The 23,607-nt window shown below is 47.7% G+C and overlaps 1 protein-coding gene across 4 annotated transcripts in view; it reads right to left on the bottom strand.

Annotated features, from left to right (window-relative positions):
* Positions 1–9,252: 9,252 nt before the first annotated feature.
* KMT2B (lysine methyltransferase 2B) overlaps positions 9,253–23,607 on the bottom strand; it is a 56,012-nt gene continuing 41,657 nt past the window's right edge. For 3 of the 4 annotated variants that reach the window (XM_075606091.1, XM_075606094.1, XM_075606093.1), the window contains exons 22-37: positions 22,881–23,018; positions 22,254–22,412; positions 20,698–20,815; positions 20,348–20,426; positions 20,014–20,174; positions 18,742–18,930; positions 15,967–17,719; positions 15,170–15,259; positions 14,801–14,898; positions 14,523–14,666; positions 14,157–14,231; positions 12,741–12,921; positions 12,315–12,422; positions 11,182–11,265; positions 10,962–11,091; positions 9,253–10,641 (exon numbers count right to left, since the gene is read on the bottom strand). In XM_075606091.1, the coding sequence (XP_075462206.1) occupies positions 10,366–10,641; positions 10,962–11,091; positions 11,182–11,265; positions 12,315–12,422; positions 12,741–12,921; positions 14,157–14,231; positions 14,523–14,666; positions 14,801–14,898; positions 15,170–15,259; positions 15,967–17,719; positions 18,742–18,930; positions 20,014–20,174; positions 20,348–20,426; positions 20,698–20,815; positions 22,254–22,412; positions 22,881–23,018 (3,783 nt within the window). In that variant the 3' untranslated portion in view covers positions 9,253–10,365. The remainder of the gene's footprint in view (positions 10,642–10,961; positions 11,092–11,181; positions 11,266–12,314; positions 12,423–12,740; positions 12,922–14,156; positions 14,232–14,522; positions 14,667–14,800; positions 14,899–15,169; positions 15,260–15,966; positions 17,720–18,741; positions 18,931–20,013; positions 20,175–20,347; positions 20,427–20,697; positions 20,816–22,253; positions 22,413–22,880; positions 23,019–23,607) is intronic. The other variant, XM_075606092.1, reaches the window with a different exon arrangement.

Raw genomic sequence — 23,607 nt, 5'->3', positions numbered from 1 at the left:
CTAACACTAGTGCTACTGTGACAGGGTCCCTAACCTAGGACAATGATAAACAAAATATATCGTGCGCAACTAATAAACCTCTAATATTATCAGTGATACAATGTGTATTAACATATACCCTTCTAATTTTTACTCAACTGGTAAAACCACAAAAAAACCACAGTGAGAAAAAAATAAATATATTTTTTACATAACCGTGTAATGTGATGTAGAAAGCGTCTCCAGCTATTAAACAGGGGGTGGCTCGTCACCCCCCAAACACTAAAGATATGGAGACAAAAAAACAGCGCACAACGCAAATAGTGAAGTATGAAAGTAACAAGTGTATATTAAAATAGGGGATAAATATTCTGCGTACATCAAGGTATTAGGACATAAACATTGAGTGTGTTAAACACACAAGTTACCACTCGGCGGCCGCTCATACAGGAGTCAGGAGTATGTTTCCCTTGGCAGGCGTCTGGGACAGCAGCTGCGATGCTTTTCCTTCCTAGGAACACCTCTGCATTCGGTCACCGTCTCTGTGGGAAACTCCCCTCTGGTCAGCTGAGCTCCAGACGGATCGAGCAATCTGCAGCCTGCAGACGCACTGGGAGGGTCCCCGGATTGATCAGTGAGGACCTCGGTGGTTCACAGAGCTCTCTGTTTAGTGCAGCCACAAGCAGGGGTGAACTGGCTGACTGGGAATGAAACTCCAATATGTCGCGCTGTTGCGGGACGCTGCGGAGTGACGTCACAGTGGCAATTTCAAAAGTACACAGCAAAAGCGGAAAAAAGTCTCTAAAGTGCCCAAATTGCACACATAGGATAGAGTAGCAATAAAACACTTGGACCAATTTTATCCTACATGTTTTGTAGTCACAACTACTTCATCAGGGAATAAATGTAGCATTTCCCAGAGGTACTATATACCTCACAAACACATCCCATTGGTTAGCCAATTGAAAAATTAGCCAATCAGTCACCTGGGTACTGTGCTAGTCAGAGAGACTTGGGAAATGCAGACACCAGTTAAACAACACCTTTATTTAACAATGAAACTTACAATACATCCTAGCATATAAAAAACATCATAAATAAATTAAAACGAATAGTACCTCTGGGAAATGCTACATTTATTCCCTGATGAAGTAGTTGTGACTACGAAACATGTAGGATAAAATTGGTCCAAGTGTTTTATTGCTACTCTATCCTATGTGTGCAATTTGGGCACTTTAGAGACTTTTTTCCGCTTTTGCTGTGTACTTTTGAAAATGCCACTGTGACGTCACTCCGCAGCGTCCCGCAACAGCGCGACATATTGGAGTTTCATTCCCAGTCAGCCAGTTCACCCCTGCTTGTTGCTGCACTAAACGGAGAGCTCTGTGAACCACCCAGGTCCTCACTGATCAATCCGGGGACCCTCCCAGTGCGTCTGCAGGCTGCAGATTGCTCGATCCGTCTGGAGCTCAGCTGACCAGAGGGGAGTTTCCCACAGAGACGGTGACCGAATGCAGAGGTGTTCCTAGGAAGGAAAAGCATCGCAGCTGCTGTCCCAGACGCCTGCCAAGGGAAACATACTCCTGACTCCTGTATGAGCGGCCACCGAGTGGTAACTTGTGTGTTTAACACACTCAATGTTTATGTCCTAATACCTTGATGTACGCAGAATATTTATCCCCTATTTTAATATACACTTGTTACTTTCATACTTCACTATTTGCGTTGTGCGCCGTTTTTTTGTCTCCATATCCCTAACCTAGGGCCTGTTCCTGTAGCACCACAAACTGGGGAGTGAGAACCTATCTGGGGCCTAAGGGGTTACTGACCTGCTCCGTTCCCCTAGCTCTTCCCGGTCCTGACTCTAACTACTACCTAGCACCTGCAGTAACGCACTGCCACCTACTTGGTACTTGCAGCAAACGTGCTGCACAAACACACGATGCCTTCTTGTCAGACCTCACAGCACTGACAGCTGTGACTCTGACAAAACAGCATATACGCACACCTAAGGGCAGGGTCCCTAACTTGGGGCTGTCCCTTGTTAATTACCCACTGCATGCGTGAACTCTGGCAAGATGGCGCCACCTTTCACTCTGCAGCGGAAGCACCGGGAGCCCTCGCAACGCGATCTCGGCCCTGGCAACCGGCCACGCGCTTCCCCGGCAACCCCCTTGAAGCCAGGTTCTCCCCGCTCCCACTCCTGTGATCGGCCGACGGGGCCGCCATTGGGCTCGGCGGCCCCCGCGATCGCGAGCAAGGTGAGGGGGGGGCGAGACTGGCAGGGGGGACATGGCTACATCCTCCCCCTGGTGAAATCCCAACGTCCTCGCTTGGATAGCAGACATAACCATGCACAAACATTATATAATAAAAATGCAGTACATAGAATATACAACATATCACATGAGCTTGGTATGACTTGGTATTCCACACAACACCCACAGTACTACCCGAGGCTAACGGAGTGATTGCTGTTTGCCGAGACCAAGCACGGGGTGCCCCTAACTGATCAGGTGGGGGTACCTCACTTTTACGTTGGTGAGCCTCCCCCGGGAGAATCTCGGGGCGAGCACACTCTGGGGTAACAGTCACAGAGTCCTTACAACTTCCTCCCCCTGGTGGATGGAATAGTACCATGTTTCTTGGCCAGACCTTTTCCCGGCCATCCGCGGCATGGATGCGATAGGCTAGGTGGTCTTGACCTTTTCCACGGTCCACCACATGGTGAATGGAGCGCTCTTTTTGGGCTTAAAGGAGGCAATTTCCCCTGAATTCCTCGCCACACAGTCCTTGTCCCTAAGAACTTGGGAGGCTTCCATTGGGAAGCGAGCAATTAACAATGCCTCTGTTTCACCCTGTAGGGGGTAAAGGGTAGATACCTTACCACTGCGGTGCTTCACGGTGGCCAACAGGTCCTCGGGGACGCTGTCAGTTCCCACCTCGGCTGTCTTGGGACCTGTCCCCGGCACTTCTGGGGCAGTCCACTTACTTGCTGGAAACTCGGGAGCGTTGGATCCCGGTCCTGGGACCATTTGGGTTGGAGCGCACGGGCTCACACTCTGTTCAGTTATGGTGACACACGGATGTCCAGCTACGTTCTTCTGCTCAGCATGAACTTTAGTTGGGGCCTTTTTCACGGCCACCTCCACCGGAGCCTGTGGGGAGTTAGGAGGTTCCTCACCACTCCGCTGGCTTGCGATGGGTTCCTCTTCCTCCGGTCCTGTCTCCGGATGTCCCTCCGACACACTGGGAGTCGCCACGGCTGGGAGCCTCTACCGCGGCTCCGGCCGTACCAGCGCTTGCTGCCAAGGGATATCGAGGCGCAGCGGGTCCACAGCAGGGTCCGTCGCTGATGCTTCAGCTTCACGTGTGTGGTCCGTCGGCTGGCACATCACCACGGCTGGTTGGCTGCTGTCTTTTCTCTTCACCTGGATGATAGGCGGTGGGTACTGGTCCACTCGCACCACTGGACAGCTATCTTCTAAGGGGGACACCTCCGCCAGGACGCGATGCCGAGTGGAGCCATTAGCCCTAGTGGCCAGCCTTAAGGAGCTACCGTGCTCCGCGGTCACCTGGAGGCTCACACCTGACACCCCTGGGGCAGTCAACTCGCCCTTGTCATTGTTAGGTACTGGTCCCAAGCCTAGGACCGCCGGTACCATCATCTTAGGCCGGACTGGCCGTAGTAGGGCCCACGGGCCCACAACAGGCGAGGCAAATGACTCTTTGTCCTCAGCTTCATTTGTCCTCTGTGATTCCATCTGTGGTTCCAGCATTAGAACCGAATCTGGAACCGCGGTTAGGGCGCACGGGCCCTCTGCAGCTGAGGTAGGCTGGTTAGCCGCATCTTCCTCTGCGGGTTCAGTAGCACACAGCAGCACGGGTTTTAGGAACTGTGCCCCGCAGCAGGCACACTTGGGACCCCAGGTCTGTTTGCCACCTGGGAAGTCACATTGGTTACAAACACATCTTATGCACCCCTCTTCATCCACCACTGTCACTCGGTATTCTATTGGTAGCCTAAAGTGGTTAAAGTCCATACCACCAGACAGATTCAAGTCCTTTTGTAGGCACGGGCACACAAGAAAGGATACTTTCCCTCCTTTTGATCGCCATACCCCATACAACTGAGGGTGTGTTTCTCTGCATTCTGTACTTTCTTTAGTGGGAACAGCAGTCAGCAACTGTGCTTGCTCCCCCTGGTGGAATTTAAAGGAGGGGCACGCTCTATCATTGAGTGGTTCGGGCTCTGCACTGAGTCATTCACCTTGTGGGGGCGGAGCTCTGGTTTTCCTGCCAGTCCTGTGCAGATTTTTGCAACACAATTTAGTGCAGGCTTGCAGTCAGCAGCACGTGTGCTCGCCTGACTTGGCGGGAGACGCCATTTTAGGTGTGACTCACTGGATGAGGGAGCCTCCATGTTGACCACAGTTCTGTTAATCTCACTAGGGCTCTCTGCGTATATAAGAGGGTAGCCTTCTGGTGGGGCCTCTGGGAAATGTAAAATCATGGGGGCATTTTCCCAGCATATTTCCTGATCTGCCACTAGCCATAGTCTACTCCACTGTTCAGTGGTATCGTACCTCTGCTCTAGCCTCCTCCACCTTTGGTCTAGGCCCAGGAGTTCTCTTAGGGTCTCACAAATTTCCTTCAACTTCAACGCACTAGCGGGAACATTCCCTACTACTACCACATGCCGCGGAGATACTTTCATCCACCAAGCCCATTTGTGGATCTCATGGCTTGAGGGCACCGACATGGTAGGGACTTAACTGGCACAACTTGACACAAAAAAATAGAATAGGGCACCCCAGGTCTCTCTCAGCAGCGCCTCCAAATGTAACGGGTATTTCCCCCCCACCCAATCGTATATATGGCATATGGAAGGGGAACCTATATGTTACCAGGTGTGGTGCAGTATACCTGTCAGGCTCATAATAAGTACATACACGAGGATGTATATAACCAATTTATATATATGCAGGCAATACAACACTTATAACATACACTACTAACACGGGTTGTAGCGGCAAAGTGTAGCAGCGTCAACGCTGCACTTTGCCGCCGGTGGAGTTTTCAGTTTGAACACTCCCACCGAACCAGAACTTGCGACGGACGTCGCGTAGCAGCCACCCTGAACTCGGCCAAAGAGGGCTGATGCGCACCAACATTACAAGCTTAGTGTGGGAGAGTGAGGGAGGCCCGCAGCTGGGGGAGAGCCGGCACCTAGCGGCGAGAGGACAACTTGCAGTGCCGGCCGGGCCCCCCGCAGCCACATCCCGGTTCTACCCTCCCCCCCCTACATCAGTGGCCCTGGCTGCCTGACACTATAGCAGTCTCCCCAAAATACAAGAGTTTGGGCCGATATTTAACGCAACTTGGTCTCTCCCCCCCAGGACATTCACTTCCTATTATGGCTGCCCAGATATAGAGACCCCTCCCTCGTCTGTCCCCAACATAATCCACTTTACACCCCCGGGACAAACACAACCTAACTTCCCAAAACTCATTAATGGTTCCACTGCTACAGAACCTGGACTTCCCCTTGGGAGCACAACATAGGGCATTCGGGGCATGGCAGGCAGCCGGCATTACTAAACTAAAGGATATGATCCCCTGGGACAAATTAATCCCATCTGAAACTCTCAAAAGAGAAGAGAAAAAAAACTGGAAGGGATCCGATATATGCAATTGGTCCACTTTGTGTCCAAGAGGTTGCTGGTATCCCAGACTCCCTCAAGCTACTTTGAAAGTGTGTGCGGGGACAGAACCAGCTGTAGTGGTCTGATCTGATCAATATATATCAGATAATAAGTAACCCTAATAGGGAAGCGAATAGCGAGTTCATGCTGCAGTGGGAGAGGGATTTAGGTGCATCACTGGACCTGGAAGATTGGTTGGACATGTGAGGTTGCAGCCACAAGTTCCATGTGTGTCATCACAAAAGAAAATGCATACACAATACTACATGGGTGGTACTGAATGCCAGTGCAGCTGCAGGAGATGTACCCAGAGGTTCCCACAGAGTGCTTCAGGCCCTATGGACAATTGGGCGCACACACATACGGTAAGATTGCTCCAGGATAACTGTAATGTGGTCCAATATATTCGCGCTAATTACAGGAATCACAGTGCGCACAGAACCATGGGGAGGTGCTTCTCAATAAGCCTAAATCACAACCTCCCCCACCGACCGTGCATGCTGGTAAACCATTGTCACGGCCACCGGCTGCTGTGTGACAGATTACTGGAGACCGGTAGATACTCCAAGTATAGACGAAAGCAAAAGGCTTACAAGCATGCCAAGCTTTTCGGGCCCCTGTATTAGCATCTCCAACTACCCTCCAATGGATAAGGACACAACCCTAGTATAAGTTAGCACAATAGGCTTCATTTAGCAAGGTGCAAGAACCAGTCTCCTCCTGCCCACCCCAATTATAGCAGACTACGACAAACATTGGCTATATGTCCATGGCTGTAATGCCTTCTGTGGCCCCTTGTTCCCCTCTTCTTCCCACTGTAAAATGATGGGTATAACTGGAAGAACCCAGACGGGTGCCATTTTGTCTTTAACCACCATTATATGTATGCTTACAGTCATCGTTCAGTTGCCATTCCTCACTTTCCTGATATTCCCCTCACTGTAAACTGTATGCACACATGGCTATGACTCTTCCATTTTTCTTTCTGTACCGCACTTCGAAAGACTCCTTTTCCACAAAAAAAAAGTTAAATGTTGTTATATATACATACACACACACACACACACACACACACACACACACACACACACACTTAATTGCACATCACAAAAATATATAAAATATAACTTTTAATAAAAATATAATCTTTAAACATATATCAGTGTGTCAGTATAACAGTAATTAAAAAGTAAATAGTAGTGAGGCATACTAACCAGACAAAACCCTCAGAATGTAAACAAAACCAGGCGTAATTGCCACTAGTAACAAATGAGGGAGATATAAATTCAGTGGATATGTTGATGGTTAAATCTAATTTCACACCAAACGGGCGAATGATAATACGGAGTATGAGTGTAGTTGATGGACAAAATCTCAATGCCCTTATTTTGCTGCTGGAACAGTGAGGACAGTTACCCACATCACGAGTCACTTCACTCCTCCACTCAGTATTTGCCCTGCTGTTGAGCTCTTAATCTCTCGTGTGTCGCCAATGATCTGAAAGCTCAACCATCATATTTCAAATCTAACAATCTCACGTCTAAAGAGAAATGGTTTGAAAGAACTACGGCTGAGGCCTCGGCGCTGCACCCGCGCCTGCTAGCGCGTGTAGCAGATTCCCGGTCTGCAGTGAGCTGCAGGACAAAAGACGGGACAGGGGGCGTGGCAGGAGGGGCATCCATGACATCACCCAGTAGGTTTGCCCTCATTGGCTGAACCACCGGGGGGGCGTGGCCAGCACTCTATCACAAGTTGTGAACACAGATGTCCTGTCTTCAGAGAAATCTGTTCGCACAATGCGGCTGGCAATGTAGGTAGCGGGCACAGCCCCATTGAGGGGCGGCTCTCGTCCCTGCAGTGCACGCCATAGCGGGCGCTGCAGCGGGGACCTAGCCTTCTGGCCAATACACCATCAAACGTCTGATAGAGGGAACATTGTAATTCAGAATACTGATGCATATGTAATGGAAAACCAAAGACTTTTGGGGGGACAAGGACTGTTACCGTACTCTTGATAGTAGCCCTGCATCGCAGTACAAGAAATAACCATTTTCCAACTTGCAAAGAGGTCTAGACGATGATGTTATTGGTAGACAATAATATGACTTCAAGTATTCCAAAGCACCAACTGCAAAGACATTTTATAGTCTACCTAAAATGCATAAGAAATTACAGTACCCTCCTGATCAATCATCTCTGGTAATAATTGCCTGACTGAAGGCAGCCGCGTCTATATTGATAAAGTTCTGCGGTGCTTTGTTACAAGCCTACCATCTTATGTGCAAGACACTCTTAACAGACTCGGATGTATTACCATAACCCCAGAGACAATTCTCGCCAGCATAGACGTTGAATCATATACGAGCATTAGACATCATAATGGCCTTGATGCTGTTACTCATTTCTTGTCTACTAAGGACTGTAGATTGTGCTTCATTAATTAATTCGTTCTAGACCTCTTGCGCTGTGTGTTAATGCATAATTATTTTCTTTTCGATGAGACTTACTAGCACCAGACCCAAGGTACATCTATGGGCACCGACCTATGGTAACCTGTACCTGGGCTAGTGTGAGTACACTCACGTATTGTGAGGAGTTATCCATGTACACTGACCACGTTGATATGTGGTTCAGGTACATAGATTATATTCTTGAAGGAACAAAGTTATTGTAAAGTATGTCTTTCTTCATTTTCCTTTGGTGAATAATCCTCATACTCAAGAGTATACCTCAATGCACTAGTGGGAAGTGCCAGAGGTCAGATGCCAATCCAGATCCAACAAGGTTTGAAACCTGTACCTCTAGGCAGACTGTGTACACCTGACATTCGATGGCTATCAATACTCTGTCATGGCCTTCATCTAAGGAAAAAAAAACCCTTCAGGTAGAAATATAGATTCCTCTACTCCCATCTTTTTCATACATATCAGCAGATAACTTTAATAGAAGCTGAACAAAGAAGCTTCTGGTCACCAAGTACAGCTGAAATGCTTCAGCCCAGCAGTCACTTTCTTAGGCCTAACAGGCTGATGTTCCTCACTGGCCTTTGGTTTATGCTAAGGAGAGGGGGCCCTTACTAGCAAACATTCCTTGAAGCTGAAACTCATCTGTCAATAAAAAACAACACCATCCAACAAGCCCTAAAACCAACATGGTGAGGAGAGCTCCTGTGCTAGCAGAACATCTTACTGTGTTCCTCAAGGCGGAGACTAAGCAGCTGCTTCCTTCACACTGGTGTACCTGACCTCAAATGGAGCAGAATGCAGGGCAGGAGGGGCAATGTGAGAAGCTGCGGTAATGGAACTAAAAGAGATTCGGGACACAAGAATCCTTGTTCCCCCACCTGCTTGAACAAGTAAACGCTGCGATTTATCCTCCTTGCTAGGGACACTAGATACCCATAAGCCATGTTGTACCCAAATAAGAAATAAATACATAAAAAAAAAAATAACGTTGGTCACTGGAATTATATCGACACAGAATACTTTGTCCTACCCACAGCAGAGAGGAGAGGTCAAAACACACTCACGGAGTGGTCTTCAGGACATGGGGAAAAAAAAAAAAAACATTTCTAAATTTTATTTTATTTAAAATGCTAAACAGGAGGTGAAACATGAAACATTTTTATTCTCCATCGAGTCCTTAAATAAAAAAAGTGCATAGAAAACAACGCTCTTACAAATATTTGTACAAATATTTACACTCCTTAACTGTCCGTTTTTATTATATTTTATAGCGAAACTCTGTAATATGTTCACAACGCATTCCCTCCAAAAAAAAAAAAAATTCCTAAAGTTTAGAAAATGCGAAGAAAAATAAGATTATTTCTGGCTGTCGGAAGGCGATTGCCAGAAGTCTTGGTTGATGTAAATGGCTGTAAGTGCCGGCTTCAGTGTGTGGGGTAGTAATGAAATGTTTAAAAAAAAAAAAATAAGTTCACCCTACGTCCAACAATAGAGGGTTGAAAGTGGGTAGGGGAATGTTCACCCTAGCAGGGCTCGGCAGGTATCTCTAGCAGCATAAAGGACTACACTTAATCACTCCCCAAAGATGTCATCGTGTCTTCTCCTCCAGATGCGTCACTGTCACAAAGGGAGTCAGTTATATTTACTACAAAAAAAAAAAAAAAAGAAGTCCACCGGGAAATAAAAATGTGTTAAACGATGTCCTTGATGCGGATGATCTCAGACAGCACTGCCGCCCCCCTGCCTCACACACACACACACACACGCAGCTCCAAAGTGCCCCCAGGAAACAAAAAAAGGTCGGAGGCATAAGCAGAGCTGAGAACGTACAAAGTAATGAAACTAGCAGCAAAGGGGAAGCGGAATCCAGAGCACAAACCAGAGAATACCCTGAGAGGATGGAGAAGAGACCCCCAAATGACCTATACAGCGATGGGCAGCCAGGATAGAGGGTAAAGTGCTGTTTTCCTTAATGCTGACCCCCCCTCCCCCACCCCCTTTCTACCTATACCAAATTCTTGATCTAGAACATTCACAGCCTGCTGCAAAACCCAGAGACTCAGGCCCTTGCCTAATCTCCCAGGCTCGTGTCTGTATGTCCATCTGTTCCTGTGTGTATCCCCGCATGCCCGGCTCAGTCCAGGAAGTGCCAGCACCTCCACACTGGCTCCTGCAGCCAGGTCTCTGTGCGTTGCTCACTGGGCGCTCCAGGAGGGCTAGTTGAGGAATCGTCGGCACTTCTTGGCCCCACAGTTACAGTTCAGCTTGTTGCTGGCGTCTTCGATGGGGAACTTGTAGTCGTACGTCAGCTCCTCGCCGCGATAGATGCTGCGCAGTGCAAAGATGACGATGTGTTTCTGGCCGTCCACGTGGATCACCCGCGAGTAGCAGTTGGGTTCGCACGAGTGGTTAATGAAACGGGCGGCGTTCCCATGCATCGTTGCATCGACCACGTCAAAATCATCTATACGGAACATGTAGCACCCAATCCCCTGAAAGAGAGAGAGAGAGAGAGGGGGGGAGAGGATGGAGGATTATTTTGTAGACTGGCCACGTCTAATGCACAGTGCTACATTACCAAACAAGAGAGTGGCGGGGGAAGCAATTTTTTATTTTAACATTAGCACATTTTTCCCAATATTTTCAAACTCTACCAATTACTTTGCTAAATTCTACAGCAGCGACGGCAATGCTTTTGTTTTCATGCGATTCGCATCGCCAGCACTATAAGCGCAGCCTTACTGAGACTTTGCTCTTCTACCAGACAGGCTGGGCGATATGGGGGGAGGGTAGTGGTTCAAAGCAAAGATACCTTGCCATCATAGAACTTCTCTCTCTTGTCTGTCAGCACAGACCGGATAACAATGCCAGAATATTCTATCACCATTTCTCCCGGATCTATATTTCTTTTGCAGAACAGACCCCGACCGTGGATTGCGGACCTGAGGAGACGACAAGAAAGGTGTCAGGGACCCAACTAAACTCACTTAACTCCCCATCTTATTCCAGACCGTCTCAACACAGTAACACACCTGTACACGCCAACTGCCTCTTTGGAGGTTCTCTTCAGGTGTCGGAATCTCATCGCCATGGGCAGATCCAGACTGGTCGCTCGTCTGAAAATACAACACAGCTCAAAGCATGCACCAGGTGTTTATTCATGACAGGTATACTGTACAAACCATGTATTTATAGGTGCGTGTTCACACAGGACAGTGCTGAGTTTTATAGAACATTTACAAAGGCTTGTGTAAATATATTGCTTATAAAGCACATGGTTTCACAAATTGGTCCCAATGGGATCAAGAAAAAAAGACCCTCCAAGTGCATGCACTCTATGATAATATAGAACTGATAAGGTAAGTATTAGGAATTACAATGGCTTCTATGGGGATATCAGGGTCTTAATAAAAACAAAAATAATACAATTTTATTACATCAATATATGTGACAATGTGAATTTATTCTAATAAAAACAATGTTTAAATCCCCGTAGAGGAGTGGTAATATTGCTTATCTTTATTGCCAAATGTATGTAGGCATTTATTTTGTTTATTTTACCTAAGTGGTACATACATTACATACATATGGCAATAAAGATAAGCAATATTACCACTCCTCTACAGGGACTTTAAACATTGTTTTTATTAGAATAAATTCACATTGTCACATATATTGATGTAATAATAAAAAAATAATAATAATAATTTTAAGACCCTGATATCCCCATAGAAGCCATTGTAATTCCTAATACTTACCTTATCAGTGCTATATTATCATAGAGTGCATGCATTTGGAGGGTCTTTTTCTTGATCCCTTTGGGACCAATTTGTGAAACCATACAATTTTTTCCTCTGTTGCACCATGATTTTTGATCACTCTAAGTAATAGGAGAGCAGAATAGGCTATATATGTTCTTTTATAAAGCACATGCCAATGCAGTAAGTGTGTAAACACCCACAGACTATATAGCAATGAAAAAGAACAGTGTGTGATTTTGTGATTACCTCTGGATATACAGATCAGCAAGATCAGAGAGTATGTGGAGTGATGCACTTATATAAATGCCTGTCCTGGTGAATGTATGTTTTGTGTGAGAAAACTGAGCAAGTATTTTAAACACATGCATGTATAGGCCTGCAGGGAAAAGAGGAGGACCAGTTACCGGGTGGACTTTAGCTGCACCTCCTCCTCTTCCTCCTCACATGGCCCACACTCTGGCAGAGTGCGGTGCTGAGATGCCAAGAAGTTGAACATATCAAACGTGCATTTCCTACAGATACAAATACACACATGAATTTGCACACCAACAAACACCGTTTTATAAAACAACCCACTATGTGGAAGGGGAGAAAAGAGAACAGCAAGTGTAAGGTTAAGGCTGCAGGAATATATCTACATCACAAAGAAAAACTAGGGATATGCCTCTAAATTGAAAGTAAGCATTGGGGGTGGAGGGGAGAAGAGGTTACAGCCTTTTTAATAGATCTATATGCTTGAAGAGGACAGGTGGAACATGGTGGATAGTGGGCAGACGGAGAAGAGATCTCCGTAAGGGAGCACGAGACGGGACAGGGATCACACGTCATACCGGACGTAAACCTCGCTGCGGGCACAGCCAGTGGAGTTGATGGGAAGCTCTTCCTCCTCCATCTCCTGGGGGTGAAAGAGGAACTTGTATCCACGACAGCGCTCGGCACCGGAGAGCTGCTCCAGGAGGAAGAGCACTGCATCATGCTGAACGCCCAGCATCCGTGCCCCATTCATACCGGCTGGAGAGAGACACACGCGTGTGTGGTTAGATATAGACAATGGGCAGCAAGATGTGCTCATCATGTTAAGGGAGTGAGAACATGCTACTGCATTGCGAAGGAGCGACACGTTTCATCTCATACCACAGAGCAGAATATGAACCAGTTTGTGATATTTGGTGCAGCATAAAGCTGAAGCCCACAGTCTAAAGAGATGAACTAAGCAATGGAGAAGCGAGTGCAAATCTATGCAGGTAGGAGTACATCTGCATAGTATGTTATAAAGGGTAGAACTATGGATGGAGGCAGCTACTGAACATGGAGATAAATGAGGGAACAGTATTGTATGTCTATTTATATAGCGCCATAAATGTACATAGCACTTACAGTCAATGTTTTAACTTCCCCTCGTACGGAATGGCCTGTTACCAGAGCCAATTCTAATTTCCTCACCATAATAAAATAAAGGGCAAAAAGAGCCCAACAATACCAAGAAAAACTGTACAACACATTCACCAAAATATAATAATATGATGCTCTACACAAAAAGGATAGGACCCCATGGGAAACTTACTTCATATTGTTTGCAGAAGGATTCTTTTCTGGTGTACAAGCTTCTGGCTCATAACATTTATAACATCATCATTAGATTTGAACCCCTTTTGCAACATAGCATGGCTTGTCAATGCAGAATTAGTTTCTCTTACATGGAGATACAATGAGAGAAACTAATACTGAATGGAAAGGTGCGCCAGAACTTAATATTCACTGTCCCTCAGCGTATCTAAAAGGGAGGAGAAAGCCACACAAATACAGTATGGATGTTATTTGACATATACTGGTGAATACGAAGGAGAATGACTTAAGGGTCTCCCATTGTGATGGCCAATATTGTGACGGTGGACCACAATGCTATGTTTCAAAAAATACACAGATCTCCGTATGTGTGTGACGAGTAGGATGCCTTATAAAAACCATTTTCATGGTCAGTTGACCTGGGAAAATGCAGTTTATCCAGAATGCAAGTATCTTTTACAGGGCAAGAGAGCCTGAACAAAGATCACACACACAGAAATCACAATCACACACACAGAGGGATCACGAACACACACACACACACACACACACACACACACACACACACACACACACACACACACACACAGAGATCACGAACACACCACAGAGGGATCACGAACACACACACCACCCCAGTTTAACCCACACTAAGACACGAGATGGAACTTGCAGCTTACCTGAGAAAGCCAAGTGTCTGAGCCTTCCAACACCCCGAGCCTCTTGCACCTTCTCTAACACAGCCTTCCAGGCACCTGCACAAACCAAGAGCGAGCTGTGAACATACAGCGCTTTCCAATCTAGTTTGCATCACTTAGACTATTAGAAACCCCATTTTTCAGGCCAAGGCACATGCGGCGTGAGAAAGAAGAACAGGGTGATGATACAAGGGAGGAAGTTTAGGAAGGTGGTGAGGGTTATGCACAACTCATTGCTGACGGCTGCATCTCTTAAAGTGAGGTGGGAGGTGGTGATGGTCACAATATCTGCAGGATAAGGGGATCCCTCAAGTGGTCTACGGTGAGTGGTAAGGGGGAAGCGCTCACCCTCAGCGGTGTCAGCTTGAATGTAGAAGCCATCCTCGCTGATTATTTCAAAGCGCAGATGCGGGCTGCCTTTATTTCGTGGCCGATTCTCCTTCTCTTCCCGGAAAGGGTAATCCTCAAAGTTGGGAATGTATCCTGCAAAGACTGGAGGATCAAAAACAGTGTTTTTGCCCCGTCTATGAATTCCCACGAGTTGGCTCTCGTGATCATTACTTCCTTCACCCCAGCACCAACCTCTCCCACCCTCAATGTGACCAGCATGGCAGTACTTCTAATACCTTGATGCGTGTCTGCATATGGAGTATTTTGGGGTGTTTCAAGTTGAGTGTCTTCACTTTTTACATCCAGGGTGATTTCGGCATGAAGGCTAAGGAGACTGTAAAAGCAGAAAAACAGCCCCATTGGGGAGTAACAGAATGGAAATATACATTCAATGATCCATCTCAGAACCACCATACACAGTTGGATTATTAAATATTAAAGGGGTTAAAAAAAAACACAGCAGGAAAATAGTGGAAAACAGTTAGCAGAGGAACGGGAGGTGTGGAGAGAGATTAATGGTTGTCGAAACAGGGAGATACTGGACAACCATGACGGTGCAGTGTAAGACGACGTATATTCTGAGGTTCTGGGACACCTGGACTTACCCAGTACTCTCACTCAGGTCCTCCTGCTTCACAGAGTCGAGGTCCAGCACCTCTCGCACCATAGGGGCTTTTATTCTCGCCCGTCTCTGTCTGCAGGAAACATGGACAGGGCTCTTTTTACTCTCGCCTCTGCATGCAACACAGGGGTGCAGGTGACAGAGAGAACAGGGAACCAAAAATGACAACTGCTCTCACGCACACCATAAATCACTCTGCTGGAAACCAAGGGGTAAAGGAATGCGTGAAAGTGCCATCCCCAGCTTCCGCAAAACCAAAAACGATACAAGCAGAAATGTGACCAGAGGACAATCAATGTACAGCTGTAGTGGCCGTTATTCGAACACTTCACGCGTTGTGTACATCGGAATACCGATGTCATGACGCGGGATGTCTTCCAACTTTACCGCGGCAAGTGCAGAAAATGGCATTTTAGAGTTCTGTTTTTTGAAACACCTTAAATTGACACAGTAGCACAGTACTGTACACATTGCAATTCATTCATTTCATTGCACCCAAACAAACAGAATCCATGAAATTCAAACAAAGCAATCGCGATAAGCGCGGGTGCCTGGAGCGATTAGCCGCGTGGAGTACAGCAGAGCACACGAAATCGGCGCCGTGATTTTTTTTTCAAATAACGGCCGCTGCATGTAGGACGCAGAGGTTTACATTTGTACCCATATTTTCTTTAAACCCCATTTCCTTCCATAATGTAACAAATACACATAAAACATGCCCATACGAAGCACACTATTCTCTGACCGCGCTTTTGCTTACGCCGTTTCTCAAACACGTACCCTGTGCTGGCTGATGTGCTGGAGACACAGTTGAAATTTAGCGCCAGAGAACTGGTTACAACAGGCCTGTCCACTCTTTCTATTTTGACTTTCTTGTTGGGACAATAATTGCTAGTGGCGGTTCTCTTTATGGTGAGGGAAGGACGAGGGAGGACCTTGCGGGGGCCAGGTTGGATTAGTGGGAGCAGAGAATGTTGCTGGCCTGGAGCTGGCGAGATGCCCTGCAGTCCGGAATTCATGGACAAGCCCTGCAGTCCGGAATTCATGGACACGCCCTGCAGTCCGGAATTCATGGACAAGCCCTGCAGTCCGGAATTCATGGACAAGCCCTGCAGTCCGGAATTCATGGACAAGCCCTGCAGTCCGGAATTCATGGACAAGCCCTGCAGTCCGGAATTCATGGACAAGCCCTGCAGTCCGGAATTCATGGACAAGCCCTGCAGTCCGGAATTCATGGACAAGCCCTGCAGTCCGGAATTCATGGACAAGCCCTGCAGGAGGCATGCTTGTGGCAGGCCAGTCAGGGTCGGGGCCATCAGAGTTGAAGAACCTAAAGTGAGATGCCCAGAACTTTGCACCACATTTAGCATGGGCAGGACACCAAGTACAGGGCTATGTAGGGTCCATGATTGGCCTTCGCTCAGCGTAATGGGGGAAGGTGCAGTAGCTTGCAGGATAACGGTGTTTAGGCTGGAGGATGGAAGGGGTCTTTGGGCAGCCTTGGATGCAAGCTTTAGAGGAGGAGCCTTGATGACTGGAAGAGTGGAGAGCGGCTCCAGCCTGGGTGCCTCTGGAAAAGCTGTAAAATGTGTTGCTGAAGATAAATCTGGACTTCCATCCTGCACTCTCATAAATAACTGGCCCAGCTTGTTGACCAGAATGATCTTGGATCCAGGCTTGTGCACGGTCACTGTTGGTGGTTCTGGGGCACATAGAGGGGGTCTCGGGATAGGCGGAGGTGGACGGTACACCCTTTGCAGCTGTGGTGGGTCCCTGAGAGGTGGGGGTCCCTGGGAGGACTGATGGGGTGCACAGTCTGTTCCATTGGATAGTGAAGGAGCAGCATCCCCATTCTGTGTGGAAGAGGAGGAAGGGGGAGGTGGAATAAAGACATGCTGCTGTGCCTGCGGTTGTTGGGTGGGAGATGCGGTTTCCAAATTCCCAGTGTTCTTCAACACAAAGTCCACAATGTCAGATGGGAGGTGGGAAGGGGTTTTGCCGCTACCTACAGGGCCACGGGGACCCTGGGAGCCATCCTCACTGTCTGTGCTGTCATGGATGCCATCCAGCTGTATGATATGACCGGATGTTGCAGAGGGTTCCAGAGGGCTCTCAGCCTCCTGGGATACAACCGTCCGAGTCAGCCCATAGTACCGATCCCCAACCTCATCCTCCGAGCTGCTAGCACCCTCTGACTCATCTGCTGGGAGCTCGGAACCAACAACCAGCTGAGCCCCGCACTGCAAGGGTCCTGCAACCAGCCCCCCATCCAGCCCCAAAGAGGACACCACCTCCATGTCACCGACATCACACATGAGCTGCACCGTAGTCTCTCCCTCGGATGAAGAATGCCGAGTAAGCGGGTGAGCAGAAAGAGGAAAGGGTGGACTGGTGGGATCCTTGGAAGACTGCGTGGAGGATTGGCGGGTGGTCCGGGATGGTGGGGCTGGCCTCCGGGCTCTGCGCAGCGGAGTCACTTCTGGGTCGCTGACTGTAAGAATGTGGTGGGATAACGGAGAAGAGGATGGGCTCCCTGCAAGAACAAAAGTGTGCAGATGGAGGATTAGTAATGTGATGCACACACTGTGTCTGAGGCTGGTTATGTTACTCTTCTCTCAACTTATATCCCCATCTACCTTCACGACTCAAATCTTTCTACCCATCCATATTGCACGTTTATCTCCGAGCGCTTTCACTTGTCCTCTTTTGTTTGCTTTTATTCCTTTGCATCGCCAGCCTCTGGACAGCTTTAACTCGGTAAAGTGAAGTCCGACTCCTGAGCTTGCTGAATATCCCTACATTTTAAAGCAGACTGCTGGACACACAACAGTTTAATAATGCTACGGTGCGTCACAAATCTGTGAGCATCATCCCGGCACAACACAACAGGAACAAGGTACTGAAGCTGCAAACATGGTTTTAAGAACAAGGCTGCATGTAAGGACTCAAAATAATAGCTTTACTAGGTATAAGGGAGAGGGAGTGACTCCATGGATAAAGACACTGACTGATAGCGACAATGAGTTTATATCAAGGGGCACTGGTTCAAATCCTGCCGTCTGCTCCTTGTTAAAGACAGCCTCTGATTCAGCCACCTATGCTGAAGCACGGACTGATTGAGCCACCTGTGCAGAAGCTGGGATATCCTGAAAACCTGACCTGTTGGGGGTGGCTTGAGGACAAGTTCAGCACTCCTAGTCTAATACTTGGCAAGCTACTGGCAGAGAATGGGTTAAGTTGGCTACATACAGCAGGACTCTACATAGTAGAGGATCACTTAGATTGTAAGCTCTGCGGGCCAGGGGTTTCCTTTTTTATTGTCTGATCTTATCTGTTGCACTTATTGTATTATAATTCCCTGTACTGTATCGTCTCTTATAAAGCGCAGAGTACAGCTGTGGGCGCTATATAAATAAAGCTATACATACATAGTTGCTGTTTAGTAAATCTTTACAAGAAAGGGTTAACAAGAACCCTGGCTTAGAACACCCTCTAATCAGTTCTACCTGACCTGCCAGCAGTGTCCTTCGGTCTCCTAGCTCAGACATGTCTCACCTGGTGAAGGAAGAGGTCGTGAAGAGCCCCCAAGAGGTCGTCGGGACGGGGAGTAGTTAGGTGTTTTAATACGGGCACCGGTGAAGGAACGTGGGGCTACTGCTGTGGTGACCGGTTCTAAAGGGGGTGGGTGTCCCTGTGATTGCTCTGCAAGAGGAGGGATGAATGCGGCTTCCTGACGTTTTGGACCTGAGAAAGGAAAAGAACGATGGAGAGGATCCAGATCAAGCTACAGAGCTCTTGCATCCCTATATTAATTATAGGAGCAGACAGTGAAAGGGAAGCACCATTTTGACTAGTCACACACGGAAAAAACCTTAGAACCGGCTTGTTCTTGATCAGGTGAGGTTCCCGGGAGCACGAAGCAGTTTATGTACTGAAGAGGATCTAATACATTCACTTATTAATCACAGAACTATGAAGAGCAAAAAGAAGGAAAATCTCCACCGCACACAGACTGAAGTCACTCCTAGGATACAATGAACTCGTCTTTTTGATCATATTTATTTCGCAGGTAACCACAAGGCTCAATGTTTCAGGGGTGGGGAGGGAGTCTGTTGCGTACAATGTGTAAATATGATCAAAATGAACTAAATCGTATCCTGTGAGTGACTACAGTCTGTGTGTGACGGAGACTATCGTTCTTTTTTGCTCTACATGCGTCTATAGCAGTGAAAGGGTCCCTACTAATCACAGAACAAACACGGTTAACAGACGAAGTGCAATTGTACCTAACCCTAGATTCTTATATTACAGACCTCAATGCGGATAAATCAACTGGAGCATTAGCATTAACTTAGCTCATATTTATATACATCAATAATACAAAATAAAAAATACTGGACCTGGATCAAAAGAACCGACAACCTATATTCCCCCACGGATGGAAGAGCCACATACAGGACAGAGTTGCCGTTTGTGTATCATTACTAAAGTCCTCAGTAAAGCACAGACCACAGCTCCTGTACACCTATTTTGCTGTATGTGACACGCCATCCTCACCTCCGGTTCATGCATACCTCCTCTACACGAAGCGGAGACGTATTTCTTACATTTCCCCCAGAACTACGGCATCATCATTTAGATCATTAACCCTAGAAGGGCTTCAACAAGTACACTTCTGAATTCTTCTCCCTACCCCCCGCACTTAACGCTTCGGCTAGCACACAGCATGCAGTACATGGCTGAAGAACATGTGTTGTGGTGACCGATGCCGGTTTCCTCAAGAGATTAGGGGAAAGTAGCAGTCATGTCATTGAGGGTAGATGTTACCTGGTGAGGGGGCAGAGCTATGTACGGTGGTTTGGTTTTCTCCCTGATCCACCATCGTCTCAGGGTGGGCGTCTCCAGCTCTTGGACGATGCTCTAAGATCCTGCATTTGTACCAGCACCTGCGCCGTGCATCCAGCGTGCTCCAATATAACCGCGAACACCTACGAAGAGCCAGAAAACGTCTTGTCCAGCGAACATAGCGCCTCAGAGTCATCACAACACGGAGCACACAAGCACATCACTACCATATTGCAAACACACAGGTCATTTGCACAGATTTCCCAGAGCGCACATACTAGCTCTCAAGGATTCCTCCTAACTCCTGTTCACTCACTGGTATCCGACTGGGAAAAGTTTCCCCTCAGAAACTGATAGATCAGAAAGCATTCCCAAACGGTCTATCTTCATGGAGCCTGCAAGAAAACAAAAAAAAAACACAGAAGTAGAGCCAGGTGCAGCGGAAGCCCCATGTACGAGTCCAACAGCCTTCCATACAAAGTGAGGAACACACGGGTACAGGCACCTGAAAGGGGAACCCAACACCACCGGGATGTGCATTCACTACAACCGCTCGGGAGCGTCGGTGCAGAACCCTTATTTTCTGCCACGCCTTTCAAGTGACCTCTATTGAAATTCATGCTGAAAGTCATGACCCGTCAGCCACCACGGTGCTCTCTCCCTTACCTATCATCATGTGGATGCTTTCAGGCTCCAGCCCCAGCAGAAATTTCCTTTTAAAGCTGATCCCTTCAAAGTCCACGTACACTCTGCGCAGCACGTCAAAACCGTCGGAGGCCACGGTCTGCGTATGTTGGAGGGAGAAATGAACGACGGGCAAGAAGTGAGCAAAAGGGGAGGAGAGCGTTTGGTATCTCAGATGCCCACATAACAGAACGACAAATGCAGAATGCAAAGTGTGTTGCTGGACACGGTTACATTTCTGTTAAAGTTTATGTAATAAGCATGAGATTGTCAACATTCATACACAATGCAAACTATGGTTCTCTTACAAGACCAACAATACTTCTGCTAATAAAACAGCAAAACGGCGTGCATCTTTAAAATCAAATGAGATTAAATCATCTTTAACAAGAGAAATGTATCCAGGACTACTTATAATGAAAATAAGCACTGCATTTCTACGCAGAAAGAATTATTGCCTGTGTCGTCCAGCTACAAGGTCAATGGATTCCCCCCCCACCCCCACCCCGCATGGTTCTGCTTTAATGCCTCTTCAAATTAAAATATAGAGCAGTGAAAGTGTAAACCTATGTAGCTAATTAAAATCATTCAAATGTAGACTTTTTTCTAACAATTTTTTATTTTCTAGCACAGCGGCGCGCAAACTTATTTTGCTGCGCCGCCCCTCTCCCCCCTCCGGCGTCTTTCGTGTGATGTCACGTGACCCACGGCGGAAACGGCAACCGTGATGCCACACGACGCCGTGTTGCCATGGTCACGCGTCCCAAAGCCGAATGAACCTCGGCAAGCAGAGGTTGCAGAGGCCTCGCACTGTCCCACGGCATAATGAATAATGGGACATCTTCTACCACTAGCTGCATGGTTAACAACGGTCAAATATTGCCATGACAAAGTTACACATCTAGCTGCAGTGTCAAATCTCAGGGGAGCTTAAACTTTTGCTGCTGCGCCCCCGTCTTGCCTCCTCCGGTGCTCGCGTATCCCCCCCTCCTACCTTGATGCAGCGTCAAATGACGCTCGGGGTCATCTGATGTCACGTCGCCTGAAGCCGGCAGAATCAAGGTAGTTGAGGTTGCAGAGGCCTCACGCGATCCCCCGTCATTTCATTTAAATGTCTTGGGGAAGAGTGCGGGACTTCTGCAACCGCCCGCACCCCCCACTTTGCGCGCCCATGTCCTAAATAATCCTTCTAAGTCAGGGGTGGCCAACTCCAGTCCTCAAGGGCCACCAACATGTCAGGTTTTTAGGATATCCCTGCTTCGGCACAGGTGGCTCAATCAGTGGCTGTGCTGAAGCAGGGATATCCTGAAAACTTGACCTGTTGGTGGCACTTGAGGACTGGAGTTGGCCATCCCAGTTCTAAATGTTATAGGGAGGTAATAGATAATAGGATTTTCTTACATATATTTGCAGAGCGCGTGTGTGTTTATACAGATGTACCCGCCGAGCGCCTATTGCAGTACAGCGGTTCCTGTTTAGGGAATAAGATGGCCGCCTCTCGGGCGACGTGGGGAGGAAGGCATATGAAGCAGCCTCACCGTGCCGTCCAGCAGCTTGGTGTGTTTTGAGCAGAACATCTTCTTGTCGTCCTGAAAGCTGCAGCGGCTCAAGCGGGCACACATGAAGTGGAAGTTACTCATGCAGGTGGATAAGCAGCAGCCCACGGTGGCTCCCGGCTTCGAACAATGCTCACAACGCTGTGAGATAACAAGGCAGGCGAGAGAGGAGCCGGCAGGGAAGGGACGAGAATAGAGTCAGAATATAGTATTTTTACGGTTACAAGGAGCCACGTATCAAAATGACAAAACGGGGCGTCTGTATGCAGAGAGTTGTATTTAATGCGGCCGCAAAAAAAAAGGAAATCCCTGCTCGTAGAGCTTACAATCCAAGTCAGGAGTGGACAACTCTAGGCCTCAAGGGCCACCAATAGGTCTTCGGCTGAGCCACCTGTGCTGAAGCAGGGATATCCTGAAAACCTGACCTGTTGGTGGCCCTTGAGGACTGGGAGGTGCCCACCCCTGATCTAAGTGGCAAGACTTACAAAGGCAGCAGGTAAAGCACTAAATGAGGTAGATGGCGGTTCTTGACCCCTTCAGTGTAGACTATATTGCTTATTCTCCGGAAACCTCCCCCCGTGTTCATATTTAAACCCAAATGTGACTCACCATCTGCCTCCCCCGTGCCACAGCCGCGTGCACGTTTTTCAGGGACCCGTCATTCTCCTCAAAGACCTCCGCTGACCAGATGGCGCAGTTTATGTGAGTCCACTCATTTTGGCCAATATACAGCAACCTCCCAGCATCCTGAGCAGGAGAGAAGCACAGAGCGCGTCGGACATGGCGTGAGAACACGGAAATGCAGCCTCATTGATGCCATCTTTATAAATGCATGTAATGTTGGTATTTTTGTTTGTTTTTTCACCTGTTAAGATGGTTACATTTTGGACTGCAAAATGTTTCATAAAGTTTTGTATTATATTTAGATTGCAATAGGAGTATCTGACCTTATTCTGTATTTTGGCATTTGTATTCTGCCTCTTTAGTAGGTAGGTTACCTCTACGTTCAGCACACATCTACATGATGGCTTTATCTTATAAAAACTAATAAAATAATTTCAAATCTTTTATTCTGCAACACATGGAGTCGACCTGGGGAGCGCAAACACCTCACTGCGCCCCCCCCCCCCGCTCGGCTCAGGCGGCAAATGACACCGCGGGGTCATGTTGTGACGTCATGTTGGGCAACGCGACGTCACATCATTTGACGCCGGGTTGCCATGGTGACACATCGCTGGTAAGGTAAGTAAAGTTACAGAAGCCTCGTGCGATCCCTGGCATTTTATTTAAACGCCTTCGGGGTAGCGCGGGGCCTCTGTAACCGCCGCACCCCATT

The sequence above is a fragment of the Ascaphus truei genome, chromosome 6 (genome assembly GCF_040206685.1).
Source record: "Ascaphus truei isolate aAscTru1 chromosome 6, aAscTru1.hap1, whole genome shotgun sequence".
In the NCBI taxonomy this organism is placed as follows: Eukaryota; Metazoa; Chordata; class Amphibia; order Anura; family Ascaphidae; genus Ascaphus; species Ascaphus truei.
The sequence above is the reverse complement of the archived record's forward strand: the minus strand, read 5'-3'. Positions and strand labels throughout refer to the sequence as shown.